Source organism: Takifugu flavidus, chromosome 1 (assembly GCF_003711565.1).
Source record: "Takifugu flavidus isolate HTHZ2018 chromosome 1, ASM371156v2, whole genome shotgun sequence".
NCBI lineage: Eukaryota > Metazoa > Chordata > Actinopteri > Tetraodontiformes > Tetraodontidae > Takifugu > Takifugu flavidus.
Window position 1 is genome coordinate 6807236 of NC_079520.1, and position 24393 is coordinate 6831628.

The 24393-nt window shown below is 42.4% G+C and overlaps 1 protein-coding gene across 6 annotated transcripts in view; it reads right to left on the minus strand.

The window, feature by feature from the left end:
* Nucleotides 1–5214: 5214 nt before the first annotated feature.
* epha3 (eph receptor A3) overlaps nucleotides 5215–24393 on the minus strand; it is a 71731-nt gene continuing 52552 nt past the window's right edge. For 2 of the 6 annotated variants that reach the window (XM_057036171.1, XM_057036164.1), the window contains exons 11-17: nucleotides 21967–22152; nucleotides 18193–18254; nucleotides 16592–16801; nucleotides 15506–15655; nucleotides 15230–15423; nucleotides 10808–10963; nucleotides 5215–7863 (exon numbers count right to left, since the gene is read on the minus strand). In XM_057036171.1, coding sequence (XP_056892151.1) covers nucleotides 7758–7863; nucleotides 10808–10963; nucleotides 15230–15423; nucleotides 15506–15655; nucleotides 16592–16801; nucleotides 18193–18254; nucleotides 21967–22152 — 1064 coding nt within the window. In that variant the 3' untranslated portion in view covers nucleotides 5215–7757. Of the gene's footprint in view, nucleotides 7864–8715; nucleotides 8835–10780; nucleotides 10964–15229; nucleotides 15424–15505; nucleotides 15656–16591; nucleotides 16802–18192; nucleotides 18255–21966; nucleotides 22153–24393 lie in introns of those variants that run through there. The other 4 variants (XM_057036176.1, XM_057036186.1, XM_057036193.1 and 1 more) reach the window with 4 other exon arrangements.

The following is a 24393-nucleotide window of genomic DNA, read 5'->3' on the forward strand; positions in this document are numbered from 1 at the left end:
AGCTGCACGAAAAGTGAGCGCGTAGAGAGCGGCAGAGAAGGCGGTAGTCAAAGAGAGACCTTGTCAGAAATGTATCTGTGTGTCCCTGGCCCTTGACCTCAATCATAAAACTCACAGACACAGAAGGAACCCACCAGTAAATCAGGCTGTCGCGGCCTGACACAGTGGTTTTGATCCCGGTGATGTATGGCTTTAATATGTGGATGGAAAGTTGGGGCACAAATAGAACGCAAGACCAAAAAGAAAGAGAAACCAGGAGGGACAGACATTGCGTCCACGCAGCTGCCCTTTCTAATAAAAGTAATCACACTTTTTCACCATAAATCACCGGGCTGTTCATGCATGGATCCGGTTTTCCTCAGCGTAAATGCAAACATATGATAAGCAGCAAGGCAAAGTCATGATTCCTTAACGGGTATGTTATTAGATTACTGGAATTTTGTAAGACAGATGACCTTTTATGCTGGTGCTTTTTTCAGTCTTTCTGTGTGTGTGTGTGTGTGTGTGGGGGGGGGGTATTCGTCACTGTGCAAACAATCAAATCAGTTCATTAACTGTGGATAACTTCTCCATAGTTTCTGCTTATTTACAGTGGATTGCAAGCAGCAAAAACAAATGAAGAAATAAAAACATTTATAAATAAAATCCACAACTTCTGTTAATTGGGAATTGCAACAGACCAAATAAATAAATAATGAGATTTGCCTTCTAAAATTCTATCCGAACTGACTGTAAACAGTCCTCCCAGTAAGACTCTGTCATACTCAGTCATTTAAATGATGCAAAGAGCAGAAACCTGCATTTTATTCAGCTTCATTATCTCCTGAATCCACCCTGCTCGCTGATATGAGAGGAGAAGGATGGAGGAGGAGAACAGCAGTTGCCTATTTAGTTTAATTAATGCTAGTAGGCTACTCTAGTCTGTTAATTGGCTTTAATGAGTTTTTCAGACATTACCCCATGAGTGGCTTCAGGATGTGCTGAGAAAGTAGGAGAGAAGGAGCCGCCAAGGCAAGATGTGACCAGGTGAAGGTAAGGGGGGGGGAGTCTGGGTGGAAAAAAATGGTTAAAAAAGAGAGAGAGGTGAAGAAAGAGTGCCAGAAACGCTGTAGAGAAAGACAGAGAGCGGGATGACAGAGTGCTGACATCAGAGGGCCAGCAGTCCCTTCATATCACTCAGCTTTCATGGAAAATCGATTCTCTCCGGTATGAACAATGGTGTCAACAGCAGGCGGGACAAGCAACTATGTGGCTGCGCTTCAGCCATTAAGGCTAACAGACGGGGTAGTAATGGCAATCCTCAGGTAGTGGGATTATTACCGCCACCCCATCTTCATATGGGGGTCTTGGCGCTGCTCCAGTGCTGCTTTGTCCTCAGCAATGATGTCATTTAGGTCACTTTGAGGACTTTTTTTTAAATCACGCAGTATTTAACTCAGTTTATCAGTACTGAATAAATGAAAATGTTCAGATTCAAGGAATAACCAGCTCTTGTCTTTTGGCCAGTTTGTGTATCTGCTCTGCTTTTCCAACACAACATGTCTATAAATGCTTCAGTGCTAATGGCACTTCTGGGTTGATCCCAGCCTAAGGCCAGTTCGCAGAAATTTGAAGGGTATTGAACCCAAACAACAACAGCAACCCTAACATGAATGCATACGAACGGTTTCCCACAGTTGAACTGAAATGAGTTTGTGATAATTTCCACCCTTAGTTCATTGATTGTCTGACACAGCTGCCAGCACTGTGCAGCCCAACAAGCTCCACGCATGTTTTTGATTAGAAAGAATGAACAGAATAGTTCTTTCATTTGCAGAGGTAACATGAAACTTCTTCTGAGTACATTTCATATGGCTATCAATTGGAGAAAATTGATTTAAGATGTAAAAAAAAAAAAAAGTGCCTGGTGAAATAATTTCAGCAGGATCCAGCAGCTACTAAAACAAAAATGTAAAGTCAGGACAAGAAGACCCCCTCACATCTCTGTACAGAAATGGTTAAAAAAGACAGTAAATATTTGTGGAGAACATAAACTTTTGGTGAACTTGCAAGTTGAGCCCACATGGGTTGCTGTGGTGTCAGTTTTATCAAAACACACTAGTATTTTCCACGTTAAAAGACAAGAATGTGTCTCTAGTGTACCACCGCTGGTGAGGAGGCCGTGATGATATCTGCACTTCCTTTTGAGATGACACCATTTGTTAAAGTGACAGAAGCGACCAGAGCACTGCAGTTCTGAGACCTCTGTGTGTGTGTGTGTGTGTGTGTGTGTGTGTGTGTGTGTGTGTGTGTGTGTGTGTGTGTGTTACTAGTAATAAAAGGATTGAAGAGTCACTTTTTGGTTAGATTCCACAGAGAGAAGAGACATTTTGTTCAACAATCCAACTTCCATCCTACTGTGTTTGAGTGTGTGTGTGTCTGTGTGTGTGTGTCTGCGGGGGAGACGCTATTGTGACAGCTTGGTGCTCCCTGCAGTGTGCATGTGTGCACCACATATTAGAACCTCTTTGTGTGGCATCAGCTCTGCCTTGTTTTTTCTGTGCTGTTGCACTTTCTGCATAACACTTTAGGAAAAACAAGGCACTTTTTTGTTCTCCACCCTGCTCCTCTGAGAGCCACACATGACCTGTGATATAGATAGTTAACCTATGGTATCCTCATCTTTTATGGGTAAACTTTGAACCCAGGAAGTGATGGTGTGGTGAGGACATTCCCGCTGCAGGGAGTGAGGATAGCTTCACAGAGTCGTATGTGTTTGCAACATGGCGCCAGGCCCTGCAAAGCAGCTGCACCCAGCTGGAGGCCAGTTTTTTTTTTTTTTTTTGGGGGGGGGGGGGGGGGGGGTGCCAGAAATGAAGAAGAAACTAGGGAGGAGATGCAGGAATCAACTGAACAAATTTTGACAGGAAGGAGATGCTGCTGTGTGGGATGGACGGGATGTGGACCACTGATGTGCTCCGGTCTCCAAAGACAAATCATGCTAACAAATACTTTTCATGAAATGAAATTGGAAACAAAGTTCTTAAAATAACAATTTGGGGGAAAAAAATATACATCAATATATGGAGCCAGTGGAAGGAATAAAAGACTGCAGTCAGTTTTCAACACCTTGGCACATTAATAACAATAATAACCTACGTCTGCTTTTGCTCATTTCCACCACTTTTAAGCATGTGTTGGCGTAAGCCTATGGTCTGGCCCCACAATGATGGTAATTTACTTACTCAAATCAAATTTTAGCTTCAAACCACAGGCCCATAACTGCCAGTGATGCTTCTTTGACGTCCAAGTCCATAGAAACAGGGGCACTGTCAAAAAAACCAACACAAACACAATCAAAAACCTGGCAAAAGCTTAGCAGGACTTTTAGATTGTTGCATATTGCTCCTGTTAAAAATGGAAACTGAATTTAGCACATCCAAATACTTGCTTCCTTATGATTTAAGCTGGTCAAACCTTTACCTTATTTGCACGTGGATGCTTTAAAATGTATCTTCCTCACTTTTTATCTCCGTCACCACTTCAGACTCAAAAGTAGAAATGAGGCGCACAACAATCCACTAAACTCACTAAAGTCAGGGTTTATAAAAGGTATAGCAGTGCTTGTTACACCCCAAGAAACCATATAGTTGCAACAGTTGCCCTGCATACTGCATTCATTGTTTCCTGAACTATAGTCCTCTCCGTGCACATCTGTCTGGAAACATCTGGACAGTGTCACCCTTTCAACAATAAGCCGAGCGACCATCAATCCTTCCCATCCGACATATCTCATCTCCTCCCAGCCAGCAAAACAAAGAGGAATCATGGATTCTATATGTTGGGAGCCCCCACAAACTCCACTTATGCGATGAATAACACAGAAAGGAGGGAAAGAATTTTTCGAAAGTAGGACTATACATGTGGCAAGGTTTTGTGTAAATAGGGGTTAATATTGACAGTGTTGAAGCGATCTGGGTCAGTCATGTACGTATATACTGTATGTAATGTACACAAACAAATATTAAGTTTATGCAGATTACCCACTTAAAATGGTGTTTTTACTGGGCTGAGCATCAGAAATTAATAAAATTTAAGCCGCGACAGTATTGTTTCTTATCCCCGTAGCACATATAGATCCTGAATATGCACGTTCTGCTGTGTGATAAGCCACACGAGCATTTAATGTAAAGCCATCCGTATTGGTTTCAGAGGAGCTGAACAGATGATGTAGCGTGACAAAAATTCCATAGTGCACAAGTGCTGAGAGAGGGGTGGAGTTCACTTTAAGGAGAAGGTCCTAGAGTTCGTGTCCCAGTTAAGAGCCGACTTCAAAAGCCAGTCTGTGAAACCAACTGTGTTGCTTTGATGCCTCTGAAGGAAAGCAAAACTAGACGTTGTGTACCTGTGATAGCTGGAGGAACCTTTGCACTACACACCCACACCGATGGTACAAGTGGAGAATTCCTCAGGTTTTGTTGGACATTATTGTTAAACTTTAACACCTTGCAAAGAACAAGGTTTTTCATTATAACAGTCGCAGAAGGTGTGTTGAATTATTAAGTTATATGAAATTTCTACATTTTGGCCCTGTCGATAGGAAATTTGAGTGTGAACAAACTTTAGACAGAGATTCTCCGGCAAGCACAACTGCGACGTACGGCTTTTCAAAACCATCCTCCTGTGGGCTTTAGAAATGTTTTAGAAGTTGCATCTCAAGAAGAAAAGTCATTTCTTTATTCTGTTTTTATTTTGTTTTCTGGGACTCTCTTTAATTTGTGAGTTTTCACCCCATCAAATAATTAATCTCAAAATGTATTAAATATAATAATAATATCATTGAGGGTCCCGTAATTTAACATATTTAAACATACTGTAAATAGCATTATAGAGTAATACATCATTACAGTATGGGTAATTATATTTTGATATAACTGTATATAATGCAGTCATATATTGTTATTTACCTACTTACTGTAGTTGATTTTGTTTAAAGCATCATAGCGCTCAGTGACCTTTCTCTCACGCTCATGCCGGAACACCTGGCCCTGCACTAAATGTCAGCCAAATATATATTTTTTTATTCTCAGGAAAGCAGAAGACTGGAAAAACTGATAGCAGCTGATTTACGACAACCCCTCAGCCATGTGGAACTGCACTTACACTTAAAAGAACATTTGACAGCGCGTCCTCTCGTCACACGATAAAAAAAAAGAGAAAACAACACGGAGGCAGTTCTATCATCGTCCACTTGTTGGAAAATATTTTGCCAAGATTTATTATAAAAATATAAATGTTTCCACTACAAATCATTTTACATTAGTAGACAAGGCCATCTACATTTGCACACATGAACTCTCACACAGACACGCGAGTCAGTCAGAAACTGAGGGATGCGGATAAAGGCTGCATAACAGTATTGCTCGTTCAGATGTCCCAGGTTTAAAAAGTAAGTTAAGAACCAAAACACAGACAGCACGGACACATAATTTACTGTATGCCACAAAAAACACTGACTTGCGCTGTGTAATGTTAGCAAATAAATAATCATGTAATCATAGTTTGCTTTTATTAACTGTAGAAAAAAATCAGAGCAGACAAATATATTTCAAAATATGATAAAATATAATACAGATGATTTTTGTCCCTTTTTTAATTATAAAGGTTGCACATTTTTTTATTTCTCCTTTTATACATACAGACATTTGTACAAACAAGAATGGCCATGTACATATAGTGGGATCTGTAGCGCTAGTTGCTATTTTCATGATGGTTTTACATTATGTACATGCTAATTATAACACTTAGCAGCAACAGCAGCATCCACAGGTAGGGAAAATAATGGACCGACTGACACGCTGAGCAGAAATGGGTTTCCCAAAAGCACCAAAAATACAATAAAATAAAATAAATCTCACTACTTAAGCCACCAGCCAAGGCGATTTCCATTCAAAGTGCTCAGATATTATGTACTGTAGTAAGTGCTTGGAGACAGCTTGAAGACAGACCCCTTATCAATAATAATAATCCACAGGGGACATGTTTATGGACTAGTTAACAATGGAGGATGTGTGTACTTCATAGTACAAAAACTATTCCAGGTGCTTCCAGGAAATCCATTCTGAACATACGGTATAATTTAAACAAATCAACAACAACAAAACCACCTCAGACAGTAATTGTTTAATGAAACTGATGCATCTCCTTTTGTGGACTTTACCTTGTTAGTTTAGGACAGAGGTTAAAAATAAACCAGTGACCCAATCAGAAAACTCACTTACTCATTCTCACACACACACACACACACACACACACACACACACACACACACACACACACTAAAATGCCACTCTGCAGTATGGCATTTCTCCACCAAGGCCCAACAGTAATCCCTAATCGAAGTCCCTCCTACTAAGTTTAGTCGAAATAGGTTTGGTAAATGTTTGCGCAATCCTGCTAACTCTCAAACTGACCAACCAATACAAAGGGGTACAATTATACCCCCTGTGGAGAATTTCACTTGGTAAACCTCGATCTAACTCAAATGGAGGAGGCACTCTACTTTTTGCACTAAACACTTTAGGAGTTACGGCTTAATGGCTAACTCTATACAAAAAGTTGTCTTTTACAGCAAGGATGCGTTCAATTGATACATTTTTGATTCAGATCAAAGGTGACACACTCCCTGATCAGCTGTGTTATTCTGAAAAATGAAAAACCCACCCCAAGTTTTCCCTGATGGTGGTCGGGGTCAATGTTGCCGACCTATCCCACTCAAAACGCTCAGCTGTTGTTAGCATTTCTGCATTCACAAACATCTTAAAATCCTGAATAACAAGCTCTCTCTTTTAGTTCAGTCTTTTCCCGCTCCTCCTTTTTAATCTGTACACTCGTTTGCTGGTTCTGCCACATTCCCCTTGTTGAAGAATATCTTCCTGAGATTTCACACAAAAGGGCATAATAAGCACGTAGAATATAGATGTCACCATAGAGACAAGTGAGTTATGGCCCTGCACCTTCAAACTGCAGCGTTCAATAGGTTGCACATGCAACATCCCATGATGAGACGCTTCCATTGATTCATAAAAATTATTGCTTTTGAGTGACATGATGACTGATTGCAAATGCTATCGGTTAGGGGGGAAAAGCTCTGTTTCTAGACGTTTCCACATCAGCTTAGTTCTCACAAAAAGAGTTAAACATCGGTAGGTACGACAAAATCTCAGGTCTCAGACCTCGTTGCTCCAGCTGGGTCCACATCTAGGTCCAGGTTCATTGAGTGACAGAATCTCAGCCCTTTCGCCGCCTCATTTCATACGCTGGTAGTCAGACACAGCTTGAGGGGGACTAGCATTCCCACCCCTTTTATTTTCTGTTAAAAGGAGACTATGCTATACCTGCTTGGCCAATAGCTCCAGAATTACGTGACTCCAGCCTGTGTCCTGCGTGTTCAGTCTTGCACTGGCCAGGTCTCGCTGACCTCCTCAAATTCATCTCTTGTTCTTTTACTCCCCTTAATTGTCTGTAAGGCATTTCAGCTTGGGCATGGAAGGGCAGAGGGCTGAACAGTCAGCAGTTTAGTAGCTGACAAGTCCGCTATCAACTCTCCCCATGTCTGTCAGGACCCGACATCGTCCATGGAAGCTTTCGTCTGAATTCTATCCATCTACCGCCACCATTTGCAGTTTACATATGAAGCCATCATATTAAATTGCTGTTACCAACTGCAGACAGGTCTCCGGTATTCTTATTTGTTGGGTTAAGGTTTTTTTTTTCTTTTAAACAGGTACTGGGCCATTCTTGGTGTGAGATTCTAGTGCTTTGAGGCTGCTCACAATCTTCTTCTGCGGTCCCACGATAGTCACTCCAACCTTTTTCAAATCCCTGGTTCGTAAAAGAAGAATGAGCGAGAAATGAAGAGGAGAGAAAGAGAGAGTGGGAGGATTGACAGAGGGAGGAGAGGGACAAAAATACAAAGGACAGCGTTATTGTTACAGGATGTGGTACCCAAGTGACACTCAGTGACATGATTCCAGTGCTGTTCGCTCCACTTTGCCATGCGTCTGTCATTCACAAAGGACTGCATTTCCCAGAAGGCAACAGGACAGCCATATCTTTGGAAGTGCCTCCAACTCTCCCCCAGTAACAAACAGGGAGATGGGCTTAAGGGGATACACTGACAGCTACCATAACGACCCTGTCAGCGGGAGGGAAGTGAAATGCATAAAAGGTTTCTTGCACTAGCAAGAACTGGATTTCTCTGACAGCGTAGAGACGACCAACACTGGAACAAATGGAGGATGCTGCAGTCTGATTTAGATAAAGCTGTTCTCATGTTAATACGAGGAGCAATTACAGGATTAGTTCCATGCAATAAAGTGCAAGAAAACATAGTTTGTTTTGAGGTTCTACTGAGTTCACATTCATGATCAAAACCAAAGGCACACATGGTAGAAGCTGAATTAAGAACACATTTTGCAAGAAAGAAATCTGTTTGTCACAGCAGGACACGGCTATTTTTACAACAATGGCGGTACAGGATATTAGTGAAAGCAGTCAAATCGTTGGCAGCATTACTATAGTAGACGCTTTGAGGGGGCGAGCTTTGTTATGCTTTTCAAAGATAGTGGCAGCAGAGATTTTAATCTTGAGATGCAAGCAGGGCGTTTAGTTGGGGGCAGCTCAGGACCCAGGTTAGTGCTCCCAAGTTCGGTCTGTGTTTGATTCTTCACCCACCATCCAGAGCGCGAGGAGACAGAGAGGAGCTGGGCGTTCAGAGAGTTGTTATTCCCATGGACGGTTCCCATTCTGGACAAGTGGCTGGTGTGACGTGGACCTCCGTCAGAACCACTCTACTGAGACACCATAAGGCCCGGCAACATTAACACTCCCAACTGCATTTTACGTCCTTCCTACTTCCTCCCTTCCTACCTAACGAACATTCTCTAGCATCATAAAACGGCCAGTGGTTCTGTTTTAGAAATATGCATTTTAATTGTTTTAAAAGGTGGTTAATATCTTGTTTATACTAGCTGGACATCTATCAATATGAGTCCACATACATTGTGCTTCAAACATAGTGGAGGACCTTCACGTATGCCTATCCTTGACATGCACAAACTCTCCACTCCCATATAAGCTATAAATCATGGAAAAGAAAACTGTAATCAAACCAGCATCTCCTCACATATTTAATATCTTACTTAATTTCCTGATGGGATCTGAGTCGCTGACATCAGTGGGCTGATGTTTGCAGCCAATCAGACAGCTTGCTGATGGTTGCAAATGTTGATTCAGAAATGATTCCAAGAGAAATAACTTTAAAAATTGTATCACGACATGTTTCCGGTTTATAACGAACACATTCTTTGTCGTCAATCATGGCTCCTTGACTGCTCGTCCATGTCCTTTACTTTGTCGGGTATTGTGGGCAGAGCGCAATACTTCCCCAACTGAACCCTGCCTGCACTCGTCCCAGATGAAGAAATGATGCAGTATTTCCTCGTCAAATCCATTTTATCCCATCGCAGAGTTCAATTACTCCAACAGATGAGTCAGCAAACTACAGCCAAGTATGATTACTGTTCAGAGGTCAGAGCATTGCCAAGCCTTGTGCTGAATATCAAGGACTAGATTAAGACCGTACAAATCAATAGAGCAATCTATATTGAGCAAAGCACGGTCTTGGCCAGGTCTGCTAGCCTTGTAGCTGAGCTAACCTTGGGTGCATCAGCCTTCAGTGGATTAAGACCAGAGTCATCCAATTTAACATCAAGCATCAGGAAGAAAAGCATCATAGACTGATACAATTTCTGATGCAAGTTAAGTCTAATGGACTTCATCTGTTGAGGCTTAGGTTGATTTCAAACCTATGTTGCATTTACGACCATACAGTCTAACGGCCGCAATACATATAGAATGATGTCAGAATTATAAAACGAGTAGCATAATTCTGTTTAATACTAGAGAGAAAACTAGGCTGAAATAAAACCACAACACCACAGCAGATCCAAGATCTCTGCTACCTCTGCTTCTTATGACACTGGGGACACTTGTCATAATTGTTCCATCAAAAAGGTCCTAAAGGTCTTTAACTGTAACTTTTACACCCAGTCGATCTGTTGTTTTGTTTTGACTGAACTCTCTTTTATTTTATTCATCTCGACATTCCAGTGAGTTCAACCACATACCAATGAGGAGTCTCACTCTTTCTTCTTGGCGGTACAGTCGAGATTAAAACATTTCTGGCTGCTGCAGTCCTGCAATGTGCCCCGATGTGGTTTCTTGAGATTTGCAAACTTCCAGATATTTTCTTGGTGCTCTTTTGTTTGATCTTTGCTTTGTGTTTGAATGCTTCATGCTATATAGACTTCAATGCATACCTGGTTGACAGCTATGCCTTTATTTGCACTTCCAAAGGCCCGTCTCTTTTACCTTGTCAAGCCTTTCCTCTCATCTCTCTATAGCTTCTGATTCCTTCTCCCTTAAGGTATTCCATTCTGCTCTCTTCTTCTTTATCAGCTCATCTACTTCTTTCTTTCTGTTAAAGCTCTCACATTCTACCTCTGTGGCCAGAGTTAGTAACACCAGGAGCGAGGCTAAAGGCCTGTCATTAGACATTACCATGACTCTAATCTGGACACCTTTAGTGAGGGCTCTATAGGTTTCTTTACTTACTGGGAACAAAAGTGGAAGTAAGTGTGTGTCTTTGTATGTGTGCTCTTTAGCAAGGGTCCCTTCAGATTCCAGGGGTACTGTGAACCTGTAAACACTCCTGACATGAATAGGCAGGGGAGCTTACTGTGTGTGCTGTCTGTGGTTGTCTTACTCAGTGGAGGTCTTGGCCAAGGTGTCGCAGGAGCTGTAGCTGACCCCGGAGAAGGCCTCCTTGCAGGGCAAGGTTCTCATGCCGTCCATCCAGTCGCCTACAGTCCCCACAGAGGTCACCTCTGAACTGCTCCTGTCCAGCAGCAGGTTCGCTGGTCTGACAGGAGACAGGGAGGAAGAAATATAAAAACCGCCTCTTGCTGCTGATTATAATGAGAGTTGATTGCTTGCTTGACCTGCTTTCTACAGTCCAATTAGTATACACACCAGAACGTCCCTAATTTCACAGACACAGACACTCACACATTGGCCTTATGACACTGTTCACTCGCTAAACCTTCAAAGCACATCTGGGCCGCGAATACAGTAGGGAAATCAACCTGTTACGGAAAATATTTCCATAATATATTTAACTTATTCAAGAGCGAGATTGCGGACAAAAGTGGCATCAGTTTCTGTCTGATGTCATTAGCGTTTCCCTGCACTGCATGCCGCATGCAGCAAAATGCAACAGCAGATCTGATTAGAGTTGATGGTTTGAATTGGATCAAATTAAAATAAATGCGCTGTGTTGGGTTTCAGAGTGCTCAGTCAACAGGAGAGGGTTAAGGAAGAGTGGAGGGAACTGTGGAGAGGATTCAGAACGCGATACTGATAACACCAGAGACCGGACAGTTATTAATGTTTGGTCTCGGATGGTACTTTTGCTGCATCATCTTGGAAAAGTTAGTTCAACTGGATTATGAGGGGAAAAAATCTTGGAAAGGAAAGGGGAGAGTCAAAAATACACAATAAAACTAAGCCTACAAGTTGCTTAGATGTTACAGTATAAGCATCATACGATAAGTTCATGGCATAAACACTCAATGCTGCAATGCTGTGTAAAAACATTTGTCATACATACACCAAAGGAAAGGGAAAGCATAAATAAGGAGGGACCGAGTGTGCAGAAGGGTTGATCTCCCATGGGGAATACTATTCATAGCCATATAAATAAATTCTTCAGAGTACCAGGAAGTCCACGTCTGCCTGTCTGAGATGTGCAGGAAGGTTTAAAGCCACTGTGTGTATATGTGTGTTAGAGTTTGGCAAAGATTCCCAGAGGTTAGGTTACCCTCAGGGAGCGATTGGAAAGTGTAATTCCAACAGGAAGCAGGTGGGAAAACTGACCGCAGCATATCATCGTAAAAAATGGTTCTCATGTTTATAAATCAGGCACTTTTTCTATTAGTTTATAATAATAAAAACCTCCCAGGTTTGCACTCGAAACTTGATTTCAAAATATTTAAGCTGATACACGTTCATATATGAGCCCATAATAAATGGCTGGAAAATGGAAACTACACATTTGTTCCTCATCTTTCATCTTAAATTTGCTCATACCAAATTAACCTTTTATTATATCAAAACCCAACATATTTCTCAAATTGTTGCCTTTTGTACATACATTTTTTTAACCTGTACATATTTTTTTTATTTCTGTATATACTGTACAATGTACATAGCAATGTACATAATATAAGAGTCTTTTTATTTTATTTTTTTATTTTAGTACTTTTCTGTATTGTACACCACGGGCTACCGCTGTAACGATGTGGGATCAATAAAGTCTTTTATCCTTATCCTTAGCCCTTTGTGTAGATACAGTATTTTTTTAAAAAGGAAACTATGAACCTAAAAAAACAGCCTCAGCCAAACAAAGACTTAAGTGAGACGACATCATAAACACAGAGGGTAAAAACGGGGTGATGTATTTTAGGCTGTAGAGAGGGTGTTGTTACAATGATTGAATCTTTTCCTGCCAGATCAGAGGCCTGTCAAAAATCCTGTAAAGGCCCCCAGGAGCCCCTGGAGAAGCTGGTTTGTCGGAAAAGAAAAGAACTGGGAGCCAAAAGGGGCAGTGATTTCTACAAAAAGGGGGGAAAGTTCCCAGTGTACCCAGAAAGGAGATAACAAATGCAAGCATGTGGTGTTAAGGCATAAATGAAACACTTTGGACTTTGATTTTCGGCTATGAAAAAAGAGAACCATATTCCAGCGTTTCCTTTTATGCTGTCAGAGTGAAGGAATTCAGTTTTATGTAGGACTTATTGATCATCTCTCCCCACTTCTCCTATGCCCACTCCCTTCATCTCCTGCTCTGCCAGCATCTTCTTTTTACCCCACTTTCTTTTTCTCTTTGTCCTGTGAGAGGCAAACTGCCAATGACCTCGTTTCTCCTCCCTAACATTTCAATTTTCTCCACCTTTGTTACGTTCTGGGGATAAAAAAACAATCTCATGCCAAACTGGAGAGGTGAGAGAAAGCAAAACAAAGAACAGGGGATGCTGTGAAGAGAGAAATGGAGAGAAAGAGCAGAAAGATAGCAGTGGGGGGGGGGGGGGGGTCAGGAGCCCTTGTAGACACAACAGAATATATGGATGAATCTTCCTTGAAAAAGAGAGAGAGAGAGACTAGAAGTCATTATTGGGTCTTTCCCCATTTTCTACATCTTTAATTCTTTTGCCCTTGAAACCTCCATGTAGCCCATCGTTACAGAGCTTTAACGAGAGCAGGGAGGGGGGGGAGGAGCTTTACCAGAGTGGGCACTTCCTACCGACGTGGGCCGCACAGATTAAGAGGGAAATCTCATTAGGTCAGTGTCATCGGAAAAGCTATAAGGCAAATATTAGGCATTAGAATGAAAATAAATTACGGATCCTCTTGGTATTCAGGAAATGATAGATATTGCATACTTAATCAATACTACTCAGGTGATGCGAGGGAGGTTATTAACAAAACGGATTCATGTGTGACATTTTGATTTGATTCCAGTCGAGCGTGCGTAACTCCTCTTTACCCATCTTACTAGTCAGAGTTCTAATTATTTTTTTTAACCATTTGGATTATTTCCTTTGAATACATTAGTGCAAAGTCAGGCTGATGAATGCTTTTAATGTGCCACAATGTCACCGATGTTGTTATGTATCATGGCCGGCCTGCCAGAGACGGTGACCTCTAATCCAGACTGCTCTGTTGACCCTAAATTACTCTCTGACAACCCACCCTGTCCCACTGACCTTGGACCTTCATCCACACTGTAAATTCTGCCAGGTCCCGCCCCTGGAAGCCCCTTCCTGTTTTAAAATTTAGAGAAGCGGGGGGTTGTGCTCCATTAGCCGGCCCGGACAGGCCCGAGACAAATGAGGTGTGTGGAGCTGAGCGCAGCTGCTCATGCTGTGCAACTGCCACCACCGTGCACACGCTAACGTGCGCACACTTCTCATAAATCAGCGGAGCCGCCTCTGTCAGCCAACCCTGCTCACCCAGTGTTAAAAGCCAATCAGGGAAATTACATGCAAACTCCAAGGGACCTATTTTCACTTTCTTAAGAAATCATTAGTCAAAGTTATGAGCTTTGACGTCTACATAATACCAGGGCCTGTCTCCTGCAGGCCCTGTGCTGGCGCCCCCTCCCTGCTTAGGCGTGACAACTGTGCACGGACGGCCCAGTTACCCAGGGTCCCCTGGGTGAGGAGAGTCCCAACAAAGGATGGAATCATAGAATAGGGGATACTGAGGTAATAATGTATTAGTAAAACAGTATTATGGGAGGGATGAGTAGCCTCCTGACTACCAGTAGTTCAAACTTGTCCTTCGTGGAGGACATTTGTAAAGATGAATATCTCCCACTCACAGCACACTACTGCATCACCTCCTTTTGCTCTGTACAGAGGACATCTAGGGCTTTTCAGTGATACCACATTTAAATGGGTGGGGCTTTGGGAGCTGTCACTTCCTCATTCGGACTTTTTGATATTTTTTCCTGGGACTAACTAGATGTCATCAAGGTTCCATTTCACATGTATGGCGTTCTGATGTCCACTGCAGTGGACACAAGATATCTTAAGAGTAAAACTCAAATGTGTTCAGTATTCTAATTACCTTACAAAGAGGGGCATTTAAAAGATAAAAAATAATGTGAGGATTTTTTTCCCCTGGTAGTCAGGAGGATATGACACGGGACTGAAGGTGAAAATACAAATGGAGAAGAAAGTGTTCAATGATATTAACAAAAGTACAAGCTGGATTTGAGCAGTCAGGCTAACTTTCACATTGGAATATCTAAACACAAGGATCAGGAAAGCAATAGTTACGCCCTGCCTGTCTATAAAAATAAACGAGATTATACCAATAAAGAAAAAAGACAGAAATCTTTAACAAAAACTACAGTTTCCCCCCATAGCTTCAATAGCATTGTGTGTGGACTATCTACCAGAGCCAGGCACAAAGAAAATAAACAATGTAAACCTTCTGGGATTACGCTTTCATTAAAATAGTCTTTTATTTCATTCATTCATTCATCATTCATTCATTCATTCATTCATTCATTCATTCATTCATTCATTCATTCATTCATTCATTCAAGGGTTGGTTTTGGTACCTGGATGTAGTGTTGGCTGTGATTTTCAGGCTTCCAGGGTTACGGATGAGTTTATCCAGGATGCTGACAATCTGTTCAAATTTTGGCCTGTTGTTTCTCTCCTTCTGCCAACAGTCCAGCATCAGCTGGTAGAGAGTGGCAGGGCAGTCCATGGGCGGGGGGAGGCGGTAGCCCTCATCAACAGCTTTTATTACCTGCATGGAAGAGAGGAATAAACGCTCGGTGGGAAACCTGTTGGTAAAAAAGAAGCAGAATTTAAAACATGCTGCTACTCACATCCTGATTGGACATCTCCCAGTATGGTCGCTCTCCGTACGACATCACTTCCCAAAGGACGATACCGTAACTCCACGCATCACTGGCTGATGTAAACTTCCTATAAGCGATTGCTTCTGGAGCCGTCCATCTGATAGGGATCTTCCCCCCCTTGGAGACAGAGAGAATCCGTATAATTCAATATGAATAAGCCTTATTTTAGAATCAATTGAAAACTAATTTTAATTCTGGTTTTAGGGAGTATATTTACGACTGATTACCTTTAATTAATTAATTAATTTATTTTTATTAATATTATTTATGTATTTATCTAAAATTAATTTTCCTTAACTTTACAATTAAAGTATATTTTAAAAGTAAATATTTTAAGTCTGATTAACAAACCATAATCCAATATCTTCTGCTATTTGTCATCTTAGCTGACTGGGAAAAATGAAAAAGAAGTTGAGGTAAGTGGACGGACGGCGGCCAAAGCTAACAGCGACATCTGCCAAGTCACTCAGCTCGTAATCGATGTGGCACAGTCAACACGTTCGGAACGCACTGGCATCTAAAAACAGACACTTTTCTTTCGCTGCGCCATATGGAAACACTGGGGAGTTCATAGCAGTTGTTATTACACTGATGGAGCAAGTTTCTGCTGTCAGAGGTCAAAGTTCAACCTGCGAGGCCACGTGACAGAGCTCCAGCTTTAACCAAAAAAGGAGAAGTGAGAGAAGGTTGGAAAAAAGGAATGGTCCAGTGAGCACCAGTATGTGTGCACTTTTAGTTACTGTTACATGACAGCGTTTATTATTCTGTCTAATTATTTTAGATTATATATTTCTGCGAGAAAGGCAAATGCCACACTGGCTGTTTATTTGAGAAGCAATTCTCAGCCTGCATAATTATCCTGTGTTTAAAGGGCCTGCACGCATGGGTTGGACCGCAGGATCCTGTGACGCAAACAACCCCAAAATCTCTCAGATTTAGATGGATTTTAGATTTTAGCACTACAGAGATAGAAAAAAGTCTTTGATAAGCATCCAACATATCATTTAAATCTAATTATGAACCAAATACACAAGCCTCTTCCTGTCAGCTCACCCTGGTGGTGTAAGCAGCCTCCGGGTCGTCCTCCAGGACTCGGGACAGGCCGAAGTCCGAGACTTTACACACCAGGTTGCTGTTGACCAGGATGTTCCGAGCCGCCAGGTCTCGGTGCACGTAGCCCATGTCTGACAGGTACTTCATGCCCGAGGCGATGCCGCGCAGCATGCCCACCAACTGGATGCCCGTAAACTGAGCGTCGTGTTTCTGGAAGGTTGGAAGAGAGGAAGCACCAGATATACCTGTCAGATGTTTAAAAATGGAGAACACGGGGAGTCTGACCTTTGTAGCCATTTGCATAAAATAAGATCGTTCTACTTCAGAATCCTCAACATTTTCCGTAACCTTTAAAAAGCACATCACATTCCATGCCTCAGCTCAGTGACGGCGGATCCCACCCAGAGTAACGGAAGTGCAGGAGCCAGTTTTATTACATGCATGCAAAGGCCTGAACGGTCTGTTGCGGGAAGGTTTTAGCCTGCTAGCATTACCCTCTCCTGCATCCACACACATTCCATTGGCCTGTCTCATGTGCAAGATTACAATGGAGAGATGTCTGGGCTTCCCTTTGAAATCTGAGGAAATTTGTGGCCAACAATACCTGACTTAATCACCCCAGAGCGCTGCTGCCTCTGAGCACAGACATGAGCCGCGATGCATGAGGCACACATTTGCATGAGTGTGTGTGTATTTATAAAACACATAATCAATGATGAAGTGCAGACGTGTGGGAAAATGTTAGGAAACAACAGCTACTCCTCCTACACGTGTCTGGACATTGTGCAGATGTATGAGCAACAGAGCTAAAACCGGCCATGGTGCACATGCTTCCGTGCCAGTGTTGTGGCTCAGCTCGTGGGCTCTGGCTAGCTTCAGGGAGGCGGGTCAACCACACATTGAAGAGAGTGAGACTCACAATAGCCAAAATCCCTCCTGATCGGAAGAGCGCGGGGGATACGGCTCATAAAAACGTTGTTATTTGATAAGCCCATTGTGGTCAGTTGACCTGAAACCCCTCAATGTGCCAACTGTGATACTCAGTAGGATTTGTAGCCTCCTCAGATACCAGTATAACAATAATATGAAAATTGTTCCCCTCATAATTTATTGTACATTTACAACAGATTAACTGCAAACACTGGCTCTTAAATGGAAAGTAAGAATGACCCGTTGGAGATATCCCATGGAGCGGTCTTGTGTGAACGTGAAAAGGTCAACGGAGGAGCTTTAACAGAAGAAGTTGGCTGAATTTGGCCACTAAAATCGGAGCGAACAGAAAATGTCCTCTGTGCAAATTTGCGGTTGTGTTCGTTTACTTTGCGGTTGCTAACTTGTTAACTTGCTATTGACAGTTGTTGCCTGAGATGTCATGGAACAACCAGAAATGGTGCAGCAGTAAGAGTACAAAGTGCCACCTACAGTAGCAGAGGCGACCGGATCTCAACAATCAGTTACACTTCCAACGGTCTGAGGGTTTCGTTGATCTCCAGAGGTCTAAATGAAGTAAGCTGTGAGCTGTTGTATACATCCCTGAATGCTCTGGCGTTTGTTTCCTTGCTGGTGGTGCATTAAAATCCATCGTGCAATTGTGTACTTACCCTCAAGAAAGTGTCCAAGGATCCGTTCTCCATGTACTCCGTGACAATCATGACAGGTTTACCTATGACATAAGAGCAGGTTATCGATCTCACCCCACATCATCTGTATGACCATAAAACCCGGAATGACTTCTGTTTACTACATAAGAAACATCCCGTCCAATCGCGCAGTCGTTTAAGATTTATTTTCCGAAACCGGTCACGCGGAGTCCACGGGGAGAACATGAAAGAACACACACACTCAGGCCCTGATAAGAGTCCGGTTGCATGTCTAAAAACACACACACCACAATGAAAAGATCCTAGCCGTAGTTTAAGGGTCCCGGTGGGTCAGCTGTTCGACTGTGACATCTTTATTTCTGTGGAAAATCAGGCTGTAAATCCCAAAATGCCTGCTATCATCTGCACCTGATCAGACTGTACGGCCAACACAAGGTTTATTACAGGCGAAGGAGGAGGAATTCACTTTAGGAACGCTGTAAATCAGCCGTTATTAAATGAGCAGCGTGGGTCAGGACTAGACTTTGTGTCCCAGGCGGCTGTTTGCTCCTTGTTTCACTCCTAACTTACCACCACTTGTACATGTTTTTTCCTTTTAATTATGATTAATGCGCAACTCTTTGCTTCCTGCATCCTCTTCTGACTCCCCACCGACCCCTTTGTTGATCAGGTCTGCCCCCTTCCTTCTGTTTCACCCCATCCTTCCATCTTCTCCCTTTTCTCTCATCCACATCTGGAGACACAGACGGATGGAAAACATCTGCGACTCACTTTGTAGATGGATGAGTTATTACTACTAATAATATGTAATTATGATTCCAAGATTACACAAGTGGGCAAATTATTAAATAAACAAATATAAAAATTGCATTTCCAATTTTACTTTAATTGGAGTCTACGTTGGAGGTATCCAAGTGCTTAAAAACTCAGGGATCTGCTTTTCCAAACAAAATTGATTGCCCTAATATCATTACAACACTTTCTCGCAGCAAAGTGGGAAGAACGGGGATGCAGTTAAATGCCTTTCACACACCCAGCCCGATCCCTAAAAGGCTGTGATGGATCGCTCCATTTACCAGGGGCCAGCCTTTCTGGATGCACTTGGGTACACACACCCGGCCCTCCCTCATGTCCTTCTCCCTCTTCTCTTGTTCTCTGAATCCTGAATACTGGCAGAAAAAAGACCCCCCCCCCCCCCCCCCCAAAAAAAAAAAAAACCCTGCTTTTTTTCCTGCACAAACGCCAGTGCATGTGTTGTGTGGCTGAGGAAAATAGCCCATGTATGTTTGGGTCAGCCAACTGCAGCAACAAGGTAAATGGGCTGTGAAAGTCTCAGGATTATTAAGAATTAACAGGAACAGCTTAATAAATCACTGCACAGTGTGTGTTTGTGCATGTGTGTGTGTGTCTGTGCATGTGTGTGTTTGTGTCTGAGAGCTTTTATTTTGGTTAAGATGGTCCTCAAAAGTCATGTAGGGCAAACACACACACACACACACACACACAATGGGAGACATTTAAGCAATTTGATATTTAAAATTTTCTTGAATTAAATATAGTTCAAAATTCATTAAGAAATATTAGTAACAATAATCATTCCCATTAGGGATGGGACTTACACATTAATTACAATTACTTAGCAAACAATAAACTCATTTAATTGGGTTTTGCATTCCAAACATTGCGAAGCATGTGTAAGTGTACGAATCTGCACCCGTCAGCTTACCAGCAGCTACCAAAATGGGTCGGATGAAAGCAGGATGCTAGGACTGATGGATGGCTAATTTCATTTCAATAAAGTGCCTGATGGAAGTCTTGATTAGAGCCCAGTTTTGTGCAAATTGTGCTAAACAGAGTTTGCTTCCCCCGCTGCAGCGCTGGAGCGGTTAGTGCTAGCGGTCCTGGTCGAGTACCAACAAAAGGTGTTGGCAGCCCAAACTTGATCAAATGACTGGCGTCATGACCAAAATTACTACATAAACTTTGAACAAACTTAGAAATTCACTCACAAAATGGACAATTTTGAGCATTTAAAAGGCCCTTTAAATTTTGATCTTTTTTATTTTATCTTTTCCTGCTTTTTTAAATTTAAATTATTTTAAGTAGTTATGTGATTGAAATGCAATTTGATTTATTAATTTGATTTATTTATTAATTACAAAGTCTCTGATTAGACACATATTTTTTAATCGATTCTCGCCCCTAATTCACATACAATACTTCAATTGGAAGACAGGAACACGTACCGCAATTTCCAGACTATAAGCCGCTACTTTTTTTCTACACTTTCAACACTGCGGCTTATTCTATGGTGCGGCTTGAAATTGAAAATAAAATTGATGAGAGGTCCAGACAGAGGTCCAATGAAATTGTATGATCAGTCAAGCGCATTTTTACTAACCCTCATCAACATGGAAAATACGAGAAGAAAAGCATATGATGCGGCTTTTAAGTTAACAGCGATCACTTTGGCGGTTGAAGAAAAAATCGAGCTGCCGCGCGAAATCTTGGCATAAATGAATCAGTGGTGATAAGGTGAAGAACTGAAGAACTGATCCAAAGCAAAAAGACGACAAAAGCTTTTAGACGTAAACATCGCAGGTGGCCCGAGCTTGAAACGTTCTGGAAGACTGGGTCAACACACAGAGAGCAGGCGGCCGCGGTGTTTCCGCTGTACAAATCAGACGGAAGGCAAAAGCAATCGCCACCGTGATGAAAATAGAAGATTTTAGAGGTGGGCCATCGGGGAGTTTTAGATTGTTCATTGTTGGAGTAAAAAAGCATAAACAACGTAATTTGTGTGTCGCTGATACAAACGTATATTTCAAGGTAGCTGCACTACAGACACCGTTAGAAAAAAAAACATTTACCGGTAGAATATATTTATGTTGCTAAACGGATTAAATGAAAAGTTAAAAAATCCTTACCGGTGATAAAATTTGGATTTAAGGTCTCTGTATAAACATACAAGTGAAAAGAGTGGCTGTTGTTTCTTACCTGTTTGTCACTCGTCAGTGACTCGTCTCTTACGGTAATAAAAACATCTACCGGCACTGAATGTTTTCGATCTAATTTTTCATATTACTACGTGGGATACCTGCGGCTTGAAATCCAGTGCGGCTTGTACAAGTACAAAATTGATTTTCTTTCTAAAATTAGATTATGCGGCTTTTAATCAGGTGCGCTCTGTAGTCCGGAAATTACGGTATAACAATTATGTTATTTCAGTATCAGTGTAATAAGTTTTTCTTTTGTCTGATTCCTTAATCCAGCCACACTCTCTGAGGATCTTAACAAGCTTCTTGCCACAGGGAAGGATCCAGGTCAGGCCCCCTTCTCAGTGACAGAGTTCAGACTCATTAGTTCCCCTCTCCTGCAGTCATTTCTTTTTAAAGAGGCCTTCTCAGTGTTAATGATATTCTTATAAAAGGGCCCAGAGGGGAGCATGTCACAGGTATGGATTTATGGATTTATGCTCGCTTTGGACACAGGCTTTGATCAGCGCGCATTGATCTGTAGAGATTTACACCAAAGAAACTCAATAAAACTCCTGCACCCTTGCACAGAAGTGTCGGCCACTTTAGAGCCATTTGTCAAAGATTCCAAAATCGGTAAAAGTTTTTCTCTGGTGAAATTCAGCCTTCGCTTGAATGTGAATGCAAAGCCACAGGATAGATCCTTTTTGGATAGTAGGAAAGCCTCGGAAAACCAGTTTTAGCCTGATTTTTAGCCAGGACGTAAAACCTTGGATTCCATTTTGACAGGTGTACTTACTGCGCGTTACCACCCCCTCCAGCCTGATGATGTTGGGATGGTCAAACTGTCCCATGATTGACGCCTCAGCGAGGAAGTCTCTCCTCTGTTTGTCCGTGTATCCACCTTTAAGAGTCTTGATGGCCACACAAATCTCCTTCTTGCTGGGCAGCTTCAGGCGTCCGCTGCACACCTCTCCAAACTCTCCTGGTGATTACAGAAAAGAAAGAACCCCTTAAGCAAAAAGGACACCTTCAGTTTCATGAAGTCACAATCTGTTTAACATTTGTCCTGGCATACACACAAGACTAATGTAATTTATCCCCTTGGATGAGGTTTGCTGCTAATGCTGTGCAAGGTTATACTTGCAGAGGTATGTGAATAAAACCTACTCATTATTTTACTAAACTAGATGCCTTTTCTGGAATACCGCTGTTTTTTGCAGGTTCATGTTTAGCTCATTTACAGTAGGTTAATCTACCCACCATATGCAATGCTAATTGAAAGCCCACCATAACACTGGGTCTTTATATGAAGCGCCATCATTTATATATTCTACAGCTGAACAGCCACTTAATGCAAAAGATGAAGCACAGGAACTAAATGGCCGCCCCTTTCATTATTTAACTCTCATCAATCAGGATATGCAGGCTATTTATTGATTTTGGAGCAGGAATCGCTGCATAATTCTGCCTCCTGACCACCATGTGTAGTTTGAAATTGATCTATCCCAATCCACATTCCAGATATGCAGAAGACGGCCAAGTGGCCTTTCAACTTCTAATGTATTAAAAATTAGCGTGACTCAACGTCCACACTGGGAGGGATCGATTAGCATTCCCGTCCGCTGACGGGATGCCTGTGTTTACCTCAACCCATTCTGTGCCCATGTGTGCATGTGTTTCGCTGTAGAAACCATACGCTTTCAAAGGCAGACAGATTGGTGGATGACGGGTGGAATGTGTTTTTGGGAATGCGCTGGACGCCAGCGTGCATTTGCATATCGAGCGTGTTCACATGTGCTCATGTGTAGGCTAAAACGTGTCTCCTCACACACTGCAGTTGTTCCACATGGCAGCCCTGGATCAGAGGACATTGGTCAAATCCATGAAACTGAACCAGTTGGATCTGGAAGAACTTAAGGGGAATAATTACAACCTGTCTAAACAGCAAACTCATGCCTGTTCTTCCCTTCCCTGCTCTGGTTTCTGGGCCTCAACAGTGGACACAGGAAGCAGGCAGAGGCGGCGTTTTAATGTGGTCACTCCAGGAAAGAAGATCTCCGCATATTAGGGCTTGATTAGCGACGTGCACCTCTTTCCTGCTCGAGATGCCCCGCTTTGAAGTCAGAGCCTGATGTTCCAGCCTGGCCCGTGTAAGCAGAGAGAGGCTGGGTTCTGTCTTATGACACACAATCACAGGTTGGCAGGAAGACCAAAGTCTTGCTAAGATGTTTAATGAAGACAGATGGGGACTGCAGGGCTGGTGGAAGGTGAAGTGTGTTGTGTGTTGTTCTGACTGCTAACAGGCCTATTAGCCACCCCTGACACTAGGAACAGACTGTGTCGAACACTTTTATGTCATTTTAGGTAAGCTCACTGACAACGCTCCCATTTCATGCAGAGTTACAGGAAAGAAGACCTTTAAAATGTTGATAAGCCTCCTGTTTGTGTTGACTTTTATGAACACAGAAAGAGGTTCCACACACTCCTGTTTGTCTGGTTTGTCCCCACACTCCTGTTTGCCCCAGCATCAACTTCACCACAGTGACACTATAACAGACTTCTGCCTACTGTCAGTGCAAAGTTCTACTGAATAGTTCAGAAGCACGATGAGATACCACCAAGTAGAAATGAGCAGTCAGCTCCCTTCTCAGGTCTGATTGTCATTAAAGTACTAATGTCAATTAATGAACACAATCCCACAGGTTATTAGCATTTAAATCGATAGTTCATAACTATCGCTGGAGAAAGTGCCATGTGTGATGTGACACAGTCTGGATAAGACCTTTAAGGTCGGGTCCTGACAGCTTTATCCTGTGTAGTGATCCTGGGACCCTGGAGACCGGCCTCCCATTATGTTCTGTGTGCCGTACCCTCATTCTATTAGTCAAAAAACTCCCAATCTGCCACCCTCCCATCTGCGCTCCTACTCGGGGGTTATCTGAGGGTACTGGAAGTGAGGAGAGGAGTTTATCCACTGTTGCATTCATTACTGTAGAATGAACAATTCAGCCAAGATACAGCGGTAGATACTGAGCTGCTAAAGGGAAGCTTCTTATTTCACCTTCAGCTCTTCCCCTGGTAGAGAGGTGGGACTGGAAGGAAAAGGTTGGAATCTGGGATATTGGGCGCTTCTGATCCGCAACTGTGCGGTCTGTTAATATTAAACCTGCTGATATGAGAACGCTGCAGCTCTGTTTGCATCCTTTCTGTATGTAGTTTGGTT